We start from the raw sequence: 14761 nt of genomic DNA on the forward strand, positions 1-14761 counted from the left end.
ATGCTTTTTAAGTCATTTGTAAATGATATATGTTGCTTCCTTGATTGGGTCTTTTCCATTTGCGACATATATATATATATATATATATATATATATGTTGCGCCAGTTACGCCTTGATCATAACGGAGGCATGAAATGAAAGCTACAACTTAACTTAAGAATGGTCGTTTTCTCTCCTCCCTACTTTGACCAGTTTCCCAGTCTTTGTTTAATTTTCAAAATTTAAGAAAATAATAAAATAAATGTAGGTGCCATAAATTCTTAATTTGACTAATGTAATTGTTTAGTTGATAGTTTGCTCATTAAATTGCCTTATTATTTTAAAAAGTTTTTAAGTTATATAATACCGTAGGCCGTAGCTATCAAATCATTTAAAAAAACATCTATATGTAAAATTCTATTTAGAGTGTGAAATTTGTAATCTTAAACAGTTACGTGCTACAATACCTCAAAATGACATGATGGTGTAAGACAGTTGTCGCATAATTTAAACATTTTGTAAGTGTTAAAATATGCACTTGTCTTCATTTGACAAAAGCATGCAATACAACCATTGGGGAACAAAATGGGTTCTAGGATTACCTAATCACAAAAAATTGCTTTTGTCCTTTTTTCTTTTTATTTCTTTTCAATTCATCGATTGCCAAAATTTTAATTTCTCATTTGATTATAAATTTTGAGAGTAAATTTTTCAAGAAAATAAACTAGAAAATATTATTTGTCAATGAAATTTGATTAATTTTTGAAAATCTATTCACCAGACCGGTTTGCAGGTGAATTTTCACTTCATCTCACAAAGCTTTGATTTTTTTTCCTAGTAAAAAGCATGTCAACACAAGTACACAACTTCAAATTCTAAAAACTACTATTTTTCAAAAGCTTTATTTTTTCGAGTTTCAACTAAATCTAGCTTATGCATTTGCTTAAAGAGAACCAAAATTGAAGAGAGAACAGAAAAAGGAATTTCAACAACAATTCTCATATATAAACCAGAGGCTCTACTTTTGTGCTTCCATTACTATCTAATAATTTCAATATTGAACTAAGGATCTATCGAAAGCCATCTCTCTGCGTCTAAAGGGGGTATGGTATGTGTACATTGTACCCTCCCCAAACCCCACTTTATGGGATTACACGGGATATGTTGTTGAAACCAGACGTCCGCAGCATCCGGAGATAACAATAGAGGCGTTCAAACAACCACGATGTTGGGGGATAAAAGATAGAGGATAAGACTTCTAACGACTTCAAGTCCTTGGGCTGTTGAACAGAATCCAACCACAACGGAATGGATGGTACAAAGTCCTCCAGCTTTTCATACTTTTGGAGAACTTCCAGCCATCCCCGGATCAAAAGAAAACTTCTTATCGAGAGACAGATTACAGCAAAAATGACTCATGAGGATAGCTGGAAGCAAGGAACATTCTTTTGTGACTTACCTGTTCTATAAGAGAACGGTTCAACTGGTTAGGCGGTCTGGCGAGGCTCTATTTCATAGAATAAGATGATAAATTTCTAATGAACAATCCATTTTGCATAATTTTTCTTCACTTAAGCTCATGAATGAGTTCTCCACATAACCAAAAAGCCTTTTTCAAAATTCACTACACATAATCAAGAATGAAAAGATAATAACCCAGACAAGTTGGCCAATAATAGCGCCCTCTAATGTACAGTTTGTTATGACAATAAACATAATTTGTCTGCAGATACTACCGATACTCCACCAGCACGTACAATGGCTTGCCATTCAACTTCTCCTTACCCTGCAACAACAACAAAGTTATCTTAGAGAAGAACACAAGGCAGAAATATGCTTCTTTAGCTTTCCAGGTATAAGAAAATGAGAGAACGAATCATGCATCAGGAGGACGCTACCATAACTTTGGTTTTCCATGTGTAAAAAGATACGTTTTGGTACTTAAAGTTTAACTATTCACCAACTTGCTAAGGAATGTGGAAAGACGGGCAGTTAGTTCACGAGTAATTCTGATCAAGTCTTTGCCAAGATCTTTCCTTAAAAGCATTTTTGGCAAGAAAATTTATGTTTTAATTACATAGTCCTGAAAATTTCACATTGTAACCTGATGACCAAGCAAGTTAACCATACATTGCAGATCAGAAGAAGAGCAGTAAGAGCGTAAGATGCACCTTTAATTCTGGTATTTCAATCACACATGCACATTCAACCACTTCTGCGCCAGCACGCTCTGCGAAAGAACAATTTTATTCAACAAATTGCAAAAAAAATTGTAAATGCAAGACATAGGGCATTGTTGGACGTGATGACACGAATCCCGGAGACTACTTATCATGAGAAGACAAACACATTATATGACATTGAACCATCAAAAGTGCGCTTGTGGTTTGGGTTAGTAGACACAATACCTATACCAACAGGTTGTGCCAGAACAGCTAGTATTAAAATTTAAAGAGAAAGCAGAGCTGGGGATGTCATAGTGTAGTTATACAGAAGCTTGGGAGAAATTATTATATTATATAATGTCACATCCTAACATCAAAATCACATATTCCTCCATGCAAATCCCAACTGAAAATACAATCCTAAATTTGATATACAAAGTATTAAAACCGATGCCAAATTTCATAGGAATTTAAACTTATATTTCTACAACAGTTTTGAGACATGCTATGAGATATACCATCAACTACTTGCATACTCTATGCCTCTCTTAAGGAATACAGAACAAAAACTGACAACAAAGTTAACCTAGTGTCCTCCTAGCTATGATGCCGCCATTAATTGATGCAAATTCCAGACCATAGTATAGGATGTTACTGTCACCTTGCCCCACCCCGGAATTAAGCAACTGAAGCTCCTTTTAGATCCTATTGCTCTAGTGCTACAGCATTATTCAATTGCGTATTCCGCAGCATATGTACATGTTGTTCTATTGTGCACATTCATTCGAATTAGTTGAATGCCATTGGAAGTTTCCTGGACTAGAGTTCTATCCACATGAAGAGAATCATAAAAATGTTTACCAAGTAAATTCATAGCTGCAGAAACAGTGCCACCAGTAGCAATCAGATCATCAACCACCAAAGCTCGCTCACCAGCTTCTACTGCTTCAATATGCATCTCAAGACAATCACTTCCATATTCCAAATCATACTCTTGTTTGAAAACTTTACCTGCAGTCATTTAAAGTCACAGTAACATTGAGAAAGTGAGATGATAATTAGTATTTAGAAGTGTCAATAGAATGCACTCATACTAATCGAACATGATGAGCTCACAGTATTCAGAAGCATTCTTCAGTATATATTTATATATATATATATATATATGAGAGAGAGAAAGAGGAACAATGGATTATCTACTACAAGTTAAAATGTGTACTATGTCAAAATTGGAATTCTTCCTCCTTTTACCCCGTAGATGGGACATCATATGAATCAAACATCAGGATTTAAATACTTTCATAGCAGAATTCCAATTCTCAGAAATGTGTCGAGTAACATCGTTTACAGGGAAGGAAAATCAGATATCAATGTGTTTCCAGAAACTGGTCCTTCTGAGCAGCCATAGTAGACAAAAGGTCAACCTTTATAGTTTCACCCTAATGGACTGATCAATGTGACTAACACACTTGGCCATCCAACCCAACCAACTCATTTAAGTAAAAAGGCGCACGTGACAAAGAGATGTCATTATTCCAAGAAGGTTGTTGCACGGATGAAAATATACCTGGCAATTTGTTTGGTTTTCTCAAAGGGACAAATTTTGCCCCTATCGCCAAAGCAATTGGTGGACCAAATATAAATCCTCGAGCCTCTATTCCTGGAGATATTGAAGCAATACGTTGAGATTGAGTCAGCTAAAAGATGATAAAAGAAATAATATTTGCAAGTTACTCACTACAGCAGTATTGATTAAAAATTTATAATAGTATGGGAATACAACATGGAAAAGGGATACAGCATTAGGTCACTCCAAGATAAACAACATATTAAAAGAAATGCTTCATATTGAGGAATAGAAGCTCCCGCAAAGAGAGGACACAACAATAAATCAATAATATGACAAAAGCAATTAAACATATGAACGATAGTCAGAATCCTCTATGCAAGTTGAGAATAAACAACTGATAGACCTTTTAAGATAAGAAGTACAAAAGGTCATAAAGCAGGCATATGACCATTGCTAGTCATTATCCATCTCCAGATCTGATTTTATTTTCCCATGTGCTGGATAAAATTAAAGCACGTAAGATAACATCAGGACCTTACCAGTAAGATTCTCTTCAAAAAACGAGGATCAAGCCCCTAAAGAAGCTTTTTTGCATGGAAAGCCCTTACAGTAATTTGATTACTATATCCCTGGTGAGAAGAGAAAACCATCAGGATGATCTCTGTTCTATCGTCTCTAACCCCCTCACAGGATCCTACATACTTCAAACATTACAATAAGCGGTCTGCATACCACTTGCTATTCACAGCTAGTACTTGAATAGATATGAAAAACTTGTATGGCAGAAACTGCAAGAGGGGATGCTCATGTAAGTCATGAGGCTTTTCGTGTCCATAGAACGTTAAGGTAAAGTCTTTGTATACCTTATACCTTCAGATCATTTCCTTGTTTTGTGCCAACGAAATCACCCATTCACATCCCTAGTCTTTTTGGAAACAACAACCTTTTTTTGATGCAAGATGCTGCTTTAAACTAGCCAACCTGTAATTTTATAATGTATAGATGCATAATTTCGACTTATAGGTACCTACTGCTTTATCTATAATCCATCTCTCATACTTCTTTTCTTCCTTTTCCAAGGCACTATATTGTTCTGAATAGGACACCAGCAGTTTTTACAAATTGCAGTTGCAGTCCACTATTTGTATCCACATGGAACTCCTGCTGACTATAGGCTAACATGTTCCTATCTCTTCAGTCTCTTTTAATCCTCTCTCTCATATGGCCATACACAACCAGAAAAAAGAAAAGAAGAATGATGTTTCGAAGAGAGTCTTAATACATGCGGTGGCGAGAAAAAAACAGCAAATGCAGAAAAATCAAATGCCAGGTTTTGGTCTGACAGAAGAAAATGGCAGGTCACAGGTGGAACCAGAAACAAGCCAGAACAAAGATTTCAAACTAGATGAGTAATAAATAGAAATAAATATCATTGGCCAGACATAAGATCTTCAGTTTGGACTACCACAACTGAGACATGGTTTGGTCCGACTTAAAAATTCCAGGAAACATTGACATGGCTTTACCTTGTAGCCTGATACACTTAGTGGGATATATAGTGTAGCCAATGGTTGATAAAACACAAAATCACCAGATGCTCATAAACTATCTAACATAGTAAGTTTTGTATCTAAAATCATTATATCTAAAGAAAAAGAGAAGGCAAAGAAAGATGGTAGAATGATAGACTACTCCCATATAGTAACAGGATACTATAGTTACTAATTAGGGTGTATGCATAAAAAAACACTACAGCTTCATTGATTGATCGACTGCCAACCCCCTTGAATATACTATTTAAATAAAACCATCATGTTTGGTGAATCTCCTCACATTTTGTTCACTAGTCAGCACTCAGCAACCTATTAACTTGTCCAACAACTCTGATATTACTTTAGAGTCTCGGAATCATTCATCAGATATTTCATAAAAATCATTTTTTAATACTAGTATAGGACAAGGTAGCCAGGAAAGATATCAACAAGGCGCACACTGCTCATTTCCCACTTTATAATGTCCAAGAAGTCTCCCAAGTCATAGTATAGCTCAAACCAGCCACCATACATCATGCACCAATCACACTGAAAAGGACAAAGAACCTACTCATAGTAGTGGACTCTGTCCTCAATAAACAATTCCATCAAGCAATATCTCTAGTCATAATCAATCACACACAAATGAGAAAGTGTTATTGCATCATCCATTGAGAGGGAAAAACAATTCAACTAGGAGTGAATATCTCTGTACAAACACAAGGGGTGAAGAAAAAGGAACAGGAAACACCAAAAGCTAATGGGTCCGCGCCTATATTTCACCAACATTATTATCCATTACCAACCACCACCACCACCTAGGCAACCCCTAAACCCAAAATCCAAATGGGACTCCAGCACATGCCCCCATTGAACGCTCTGAATGATTGACATTTTGCTCTTCACACAAAGTCATCAATAACATTACCCACTAGCTACCTTTCATAGTTAAATAACTCAAACACTCAAATGACTTCAATAAAGAAAAGATTAAACAGTAACTCCCACATTGCCCACAAAAGCATTTCAGAGGCCCCCACATCACTGTAAACACCACCACCCTCCACCCCACCCAGTATGGTAGCCACATGTAGTATCGAGTGGTCAGTCGAACACTCTTCATCAAAAAATTATACTATATATATATATATAAATTAAAAATTATTTTTCACATGCTTTTAATTTTTCATATGCATATATTAATTCTTGAACACACTTGACTAAATTTCTAGCTTCACCGCTACCCCACCCCCACCACCACCTCCAGACACAAACAAGACTAACTAATAAAAAAGTAAACTTTGCAAAAGACAACATATATACATATATCAATACATGCATTACAAGTTCTTGAGTTATATGGGGGGCCACAAGAAATGCATATAATATTTATTTTTTTAAAAGGATGGGGCTTTTTTTTTCCTATTTTTATAATCCCATTTTTCTGGTTGTTGGAAGCAGTCTGCAGCTAAGAATGCGGAGTGCTTACCAGCAACAACTGAGATGCTTTTGTCTTTGTACCGTTCCACAAATAAATCAATTGTATCTTTGAAGGCTTTTGGATCCAGTAACAGAGTAGTGATGTCTTGAAACATTATCCCTGTATAAATTTCAAAAGCCACAAAAGTTAACAACAAAGATTAAAACTTTACCTAATTTGGGGTCGACCCATGATCCCAACTCAGTTAAAGAAAAGGGAAAAGATAGAGAAAACACCTGGTTTGGGGAAATTAGGGACAACACGAATTCTAGACTGTATAGCATGGATACGTGGATCTTGATCTTTGCAAGCTGACATTGCCCTTTTGGATACAAATAAATTCACTGAAAAAAATGAAAAAGCTTTTCTCCTCTGTTTCTAGCTCCGGCAACTGAAGATTTTTGAGTTTTGGCCGAAAACAACAGTGAAAATGAAGTAAAGAGGACAGGGGAGAGGAATGAATAAAGAAGAAGAAGGGTTTTTATAGGAGGTGGCTTTTCAGTTCTTTTGGGGGTTAAAAAAAATTGAAATAAAAAAGCTGGGTCTTTTTCCTCCTCCTTTTTTTTTTTTAAAAAAAAAAATCTATTTCCGCTACTTGTTTTTGGATTCGATTAATTCCACGTGTCGAACTCAGAAAAAACACTATTTTTGAGGATTCTTTTTTGTTTGTTTTTGGAATAGCTAATTTTTGGTAGAATGAAGGAATTGAAATAAAAAAGTTGGGTCTTTTTTTTAAAATTTATTTCTGTAGTATTTGTTTTTAGATCAAACTAATTTCATGTCTCGAATCCTAAACAAAAAGTACTCTTTTTGAGGATTCTTTTTTGTTTGTTTTTGAAATAGCTAATTGAGAATGAAGAACTTAAAATAAAAAAGTTATGGTTCTTTCTTAAAAAAAAATCATTTTTGCTGCCTATTTTTGGATCCGATTAATTCTATGTTTCGAACCCAGATAAACACTCTTTTTGAGGATTCTTTTTTGTTTGTTTTTGGATCAGACTAATTCCATATCTCGAACCGCTAATCGAAAAGTACTCTTTTAAGGAACTTCTTTTTGTTTTTGAAAGAAGATCTAGTTAAGGACGAAGAAATTAAAATAAAAAAAGTTTAGTTCTTTTTCGTTCTTCTTTTCTTAAATCCATTTCCGCTGCCTGTTTTTGGATCTGACTAATTTCACGTTTCGAACCTAGAAAAACACACTTTTTGAGGATTCTTTTTTGTTGTTTTTGGATCAAACTAATTCTATGTCTCGAACCGCTAATTAAAAAGTACTCTTTTAAGGAACTTCTTTTTGCTTTTGGAATATCCAATTAAGGACGAAGAAATTAAAATAAAAAAATTGTAGAAAGTTAGGATCAATAATTTTATGTTAAACTAATTGATGATAATGTATAAAATGTATCAAAAACTTTAATACTTATACTAGAATACTTTTTATTTATTTTTAAGCAATATTCAAACTTATGATATTGAGATTTTATAAATAATAATATAATGACAATTGAAGTGTCCCAATTGAAGACTTTGACACCACAATAATGATGATATTATTTGATTAGTTTGTAAATTAATTTAAGTAAACAAGTATAAGTTTTAATTTAATACAAAAAATTCTTTGTTTCATAGTAGAATTCCAACTATCATCCAATTTGTGTTGAAAATTGATTTTGAAGTCCCATTTTCAAAATAAAAATTTAGTGGAGATTGACGAAAACTTATGAATTGACTTCGCATATTTCATAAAAATATAATAAATAAAATAATAATTTTATTATATTATATTAAGTCATTACAAGTCATCTCTCACTCATTAGAGAATGAATTAGAAATAATTAGTACTTGATAATAAAGATAAAATTAATAAATATAAAGTGATATAATTGTCTATTATTTTTCAATCTAAACAAGTAAATTTGGACGAAGGGACTATACTTACTAGCTTGTGCAATATTTATGAAGTTATTTGTGAAGAAATAGCAAGTATTCTGCATATATGGAAAAATCTTTTCATATCGATCGTTTGGATATATTTTGATTATTATAGAAAAATATTGTTATAATGTAATATGAACATTCGATTTTAATTTTTCGAGTTTTAAATATAGAATCACTTTTATTAAAGAGCACTTAACTTTTAATGTAGAACTTTACTGCGTGGATTCAAATTTAATAACGTGGAAACCAAACAAAATAGTTACTCTTCAAGCAAGGGTAAGAACATTTTCTAATGTATTTAATTTTAAATAAATAATTATTGTATCCCACTTCCAAACCCTACTTAAATCTTATAAATTGAAAACAATTAGACCCCTTCAGCAATAGATTAGATAATAATAATAATAGTAATAATTCAATTTATAAGCCAACTATCATTTTGGCACTCACAAGAGCAATCGACTAAATTTTAGGTTCACACTTAGGATATCTAAAATAATTGATGAATAATCATTGCACAAACTTGTAGTGGTAATACTATTATTTTTTTTAAGTAATTTTATAAATGTGAAATTAAGATGAAAGTACAAAAGCATCAATAAATTATTTAAAGTAATTCCTCATATCACAAAAAAATTTAGAAGGATAAACATAAAACTTAAGCAAATACTAGATATCAACATTGGCAATTCTTTTAGATGATGTGAGGAATATAAAAAATAAAATAAAATTGGTTAATATTTTGTGGGTTTTTTTTATGTTATCATTATCCTTGTCTTTTTAGATACAATATGCATAAAGAACCAAGAGGGATCCAATTTTGTGACATTAGATTTTGAAAGATCTTTATCTTTGTATGTTATTGTCAAAACTAATTTTGTATGTCAATTTGCTCTACAAATTTTTTAACTTTCTTTGTTAGAACATTATCATGATATTATTTACACTTGTAAACGAGGGGAAATTAATATATAAATTAGCATGGCTTATCCATTGTTATAATGATATATATGTGACGTTGATGATGGGTCAATGAGGAGGACTTGCAAGCTTTTAGTTTGGACAGTTTTTGAAGAAGGGGCACACATGTGTTTATTGAAAGGTGAAGAACTTTATTAGATGTAACACAAGCTCACATAATGCACGGGTTTTAGATTCAATGATGGTGTAGCGCAAGAGACAAATCTAGAGGTCTGTTTAGCTAAAATAGACAATACACATCATGAGGTATAACAATTAAATATGATATCAAGCCGGACTCTCTCAGAAACAATTGTAGGTTAAATCTCAGTGAGAATGATGAATCCTCAAAGAAGGATATATTTGACCCTCATGGCGGAGGACAGGTTAACGAAATGGAGATTTTTAGGTGAAAAATGCAGATGACATCTTAAGAGAAATCCAAAAAAAAAAAATGAGAGAAAAGAATATTTTTTTCTATTATAATAAACGCAAGTTCAGATAGTACATACGCTTTTATATAAAACTTTTAAGGAGTCTATACGTTTATAATTTTCTTTCTCCTTTGGTTATCCAAAAAGTGGGCAGTAGAAACATTTGAAAAGACAAGAATTTGGCTAAGTTCAAATCCCATGATGTTCACTAAAAGATTTGTTAATATCATAATAATTACTTACAAAGACTTTAAAGATAAAAATAACCAGTAATAATAAGCCACTTGACTAGTTCCTAAAATCCCATGATGTCCTCCCACAAATAATTTATCACAATAATAATTAAAAAAAATTAATAAAATTTGATTTATTAATATTTGATACGAGAATTTGAGTTGCAACCTTATAGTTAAAAATATCTCTTGATTTGTGATTTGTATTACTCGATAACCTTTATTTTTTTGTCTCAAATATATTTTTGAGCAATTCAAAAAGTTCAAATATACCCCTCATACTAACGATTGAAATCACGTAAGTAATTAAGTATAATTGTTTAATAATGTAGGGGTAGTGATTGTAATTAGGGAAATTCACTTAAAAATAAATTAAAACAAGAAAAGAGGACTGCACCATAACGTGTCTATCTCTTTCTTCATACATCATAAGTAGCTTTCAAATCTTATAACTATATTCCGTGCACATGTTTTATTTTACAGCTTTTTTTTTCTTGTAAAAAATAAAATAAATTAATCCTACTAATGTATACAAATAAATAAAAATTAAAATAAATGTTCTAATTAAAAAGATTTAAGTACCTTCATCTTTAATCAGAAATTTTGAGGCATGAAATCGCTTTTGTTAGAGAGCGTTTTATCCATGACCCGGAACTTCCCGACGCAAATCTGAATTTAGTCAGCTCCAATGTGAATACCAAATGTCGAATCTACCTAACATTTTATATTATATGTAACTCTAATTAAGTGTACGATGCCTAACTTCTTTTACTTGCATAGTTGCATGGGCCTTTCAATTTGCCAAATCTATTGCAAATATTTAATTATTATCATTAAGGAAAAATTACACTTAAAAGGAAAGAATTGCTAATGCTTTAGTTTGGTTTTAAATAATAGCACCCATTTTATGGAAAGATTTAAAACATTTCTGACCCCTCATTAATTTCTTGTTTTCTTCTTGTTGTCTGTGATTATGATTCCAACTTTGCAACTTGTTGCTACAGTACTTGTGATATCCTGCCTAACTTTTAAATTTGTAATCTTAATCTAATTAATTAGAGCCGTTTAAGTGTTATACATTTCCAAAAAATAATTTAATTCTTGATTAGGAAATTAAGTGTGCCCACACGAATTTAACCATTTATAGATATGATCATCAATTTGAATTCATAAGATACGTGTATGTAATGCTAACTTTTTACCAAGTTTTAATTAATCTACTTCATAAAAATTACGTGTACGTAATATCCTGTGAGTAACGTGATTGTGTAAATATTAGTTATACTGACCGTGCACCAAACTTAATCCTAAACTTATTTTTGTAGATATGTTATATTAAAAGAAAGATTCTTATTGATCTTGTGTTCAAATTAGAGGACTATCCTTCTTAATTACTACTATAATTGTAGAGAACTCAGTATATATATATATATATATATGTACGTGGTGATTTACATACAAAATGTGAGTGGAACACTTATTAAAATCTTGCTTTATTCTTCATAAAGTTGTATGTTTTGCTTATCAAATGGATTGGTCGTTAATTTTTGCCCTATAACAATTAAATTTATGCATAATAAGACATAAGTTCTTTAAAAATTGAAGTCACGTCATGACATTATAACTTGTAACTTGTAATTAAGGGTATAATTATAATACAAAAATATAAACTTATTTGTACGAAAAATTATTTATCATAAGAGACAAAAATTAAAGACCAATACATACAAGATAGGAACAAAAGTACAAATAACCCTGTATTCTCTCCTTGAAGCTGTTGGGTAGGCTTGATAAGGGAAATTGAGGAGTCCGGCACAAAAAATGACACTTTTTGAACCCTAAATATCAAATGGACACTCTCTAAAAACACACATCAAAACGGACAGTTCACACATTTATTACTGTCCATTTTGGTGTGTGTTTTTAGAGAGTGCGTATTTGATATTTAGGGTTCAAAAAGTGTCTATTTTGGTGTCGGGCTTAAGGGAGTTGACATGAGATATTGACAAATAATTGTGGGAATGAATAAGATCGATCTTTCTATCGTTAACTAAAGGTCTCAAATCTAAGCCTCGAGGTAAGGAAATTTTGAAAAGGTTAAATTAAAAGAAAGAAAGATTCTGATATAATTAAGGACCATAACTAGTCAAATCTAATTGAAATATCCTAACTGTTTTTATTTGACCTTAACTTTGCCCCCATCCTATTTGATAGAGATAGAACGTTTGTTTGTACGTCACCTCAAGCCAAAACACTAGGCTAATTCATTTCAACAGTTAAAAAATCTTTAAAAAGCTACTTAAAAACCAACATTTTCCAAAGCCAAAATAAAGGTATGCTAGCTATATATTGTTTATGTTTTCTTTCTTTTTTACCATAATTATAATCAAGGTGATTCAATATAATTGATAACTAGAGCCACACCTTAATATCTAAGAGGCATTACATAGTATTTAATAGGATTAATGTGATGTGAGAGTACTTTGAAAACATAAATGAGTTTTCGGATCTTATTTCAGTTTGATGTGATCGATATTAAATTATTATATTGAAAGATCACTTGATCGTGTCGATATGCTATTGGTGGTGAAAAGTTAGATTAATACTTTCAATCTCAATCAATGTCTAACAAACTTGGAAGAATATATGATTATAGACAATCATGTCACTAAATTGAAACTAACTAAAAAAAAAACTCAACTAGTGTGAACGAGTAAAGGACAAAAGTCAAGTGGCATGACAAATTAAATAGAATCGTGTAGGATTGGAATTATATTAATTTACCACCAAAAATCTATATATTACTATTACTATATATAATAAGTGGGAATATCTACTACTTAGCACATGACAAGTGTTGGATGATATGTGTTTTATAGTGTTGTACATTCTTCTTTTATGGTTGTACCTTTAAAATTTATATTATTGGACAATTTAACACCATTAATTACCTACTACTTTATTAGCCAAAACGTTTGACCTCATTTGGGCCCATTTATTATTTATATGTTTTCAATTTTCAATATATGTTGTTTATCTAATTCTTTTTTTCAACCTTTTATTTTAAACTTCTTGAAATTTAATTACCTATTTATTACTCTCTCTATGCACTTTTAATTGTTATGATTTCCTTTTTAGATTCAAACTATAAGAATTTTAACTAATATTTTTACAATGTGTTTTTTTCATCATATTCATAGGCAAAAAATAACAATTTATAGTACTTTTTGTATAGATTTTGCATATTTATTTTTTTTTTTTAAAATATCGAATTAATATAATCTGATTTAACTTTGAAAATTACTCAAATGGACTTTCAAAAAGCGCAACATGACAAATACACGTGGACGGAGAGAGTATATTTTAGCTACAAAATATATTAGAGGTACAACTTTTTAAAAATTAATAATTTTTATTGCGTTGACTCTTGAAATCTTATCATTGTCATATGAATTTGAACAAATTATATATTATTAAAAGTTACATAAAACATGCTATAAATCACAATAATTAGCAATTAAAAATATTTTTAAATCATATAAGAAATTTGGTTGACTAATTGGAATAGAATAAGTAACATGTACTATTTGAAAATAACGTCAAAATTTCTAGAATTCACAATAAATTAACAACTGAAAATATTTATGATTATTCACGTGAATTGAAACATGAGTAACCTATATTATTCAAAACTAACGCAAAAATACTATAAATCACAACAATTTAATAACTTCAAATATATTTTTAAGAAAACATATAAAAAATCGACTGATCTTCAAATTCCATTTATATCACATAAATTAAAACAAAAAAAATATATTTATTGGGCACGGGCACCAAATATCTATATATATATATATGTCACAAATGGAAAAGTCCCAATCAAGGAAGCAACATATATCATTTACAAATGACTTAAAAAGCATTAAAAATTACAATAATTACCAATTTAAAATATTTAAAAGCTATATAATACAATACGTTGACTCTCAGAATTCTATCAGGCTCACATATATTGGGACAGAAAAAATAACACATATCATTTTAAAATTACCAAAAAAGTATTATAAATAATAATAATTAACAACTTAAAATATCTGAAAGACATTTTAAAAGAGTTAATTTTGTAATTTTATCCATATCACATAAATTAGGACAAAGTGACCAGTAATGTACATTATTTCAAAGTTACATAAAAATATTATAAATCACAATAATTAATAACTTAAAACATTTTAAAAAAAATTATGAAAATTTGGATGACTCTCCAAATTTCATTTGTGTCACATAAATTGAGACAACAAAAATAACATATATTGGGTCCATTTTAATTTATTTGTCTTATTTTTAATTTTTTTTTATATTTAAAAATTGCGTAAAAATACTATAAATCATGATAATTGACAACATAAAATATTTCAAAAATATTGTATGTGGGTAGTCTTATTATGCCTTAAATAGAGTCAAAGAAA

General features: G+C 30.9%; 1 protein-coding gene across 1 annotated transcript; it reads right to left on the reverse strand.

The window, feature by feature from the left end:
- Nucleotides 1-1495: 1495 nt before the first annotated feature.
- On the reverse strand, nt 1496-7233 carry LOC102579337 (adenine phosphoribosyltransferase 4). The gene is made up of 6 exons (XM_006355421.2): nt 6964-7233; nt 6737-6847; nt 3713-3805; nt 3007-3156; nt 2152-2210; nt 1496-1766 (listed from the first exon to the last, which is right to left on the reverse strand). The coding sequence occupies exons 1-6, from the start codon at nt 7043-7045 to the stop codon at nt 1713-1715; spliced, it is 549 nt and encodes a 182-aa protein (XP_006355483.1). The 5' UTR covers nt 7046-7233; the 3' UTR covers nt 1496-1712.
- Nucleotides 7234-14761: the final 7528 nt, after the last annotated feature.

The sequence above is a fragment of the Solanum tuberosum genome, unplaced genomic scaffold (assembly GCF_000226075.1).
Source record: "Solanum tuberosum cultivar DM 1-3 516 R44 unplaced genomic scaffold, SolTub_3.0 scf00201, whole genome shotgun sequence".
Taxonomy (NCBI): domain Eukaryota; kingdom Viridiplantae; phylum Streptophyta; class Magnoliopsida; order Solanales; family Solanaceae; genus Solanum; species Solanum tuberosum.

Excerpts from the sequence above, each read along its gene's own strand:
- LOC102579337 (XM_006355421.2), bottom strand. The coding sequence starts at position 7,045 with ATGTCAGCTTGCAAAGATCAAGATCCACGTATCCATGCTATACAGTCT. Across the intron at positions 3,806-6,736 it reads AAGCATCTCAGTTGTTGCTG|GAATAGAGGCTCGAGGATTT; the intron begins GTAAGCACTCCG and ends CAATATCTCCAG. Across the intron at positions 2,211-3,006 it reads TGCAGCTATGAATTTACTTG|AGCGTGCTGGCGCAGAAGTG; the intron begins GTAAACATTTTT and ends GTTCTTTCGCAG.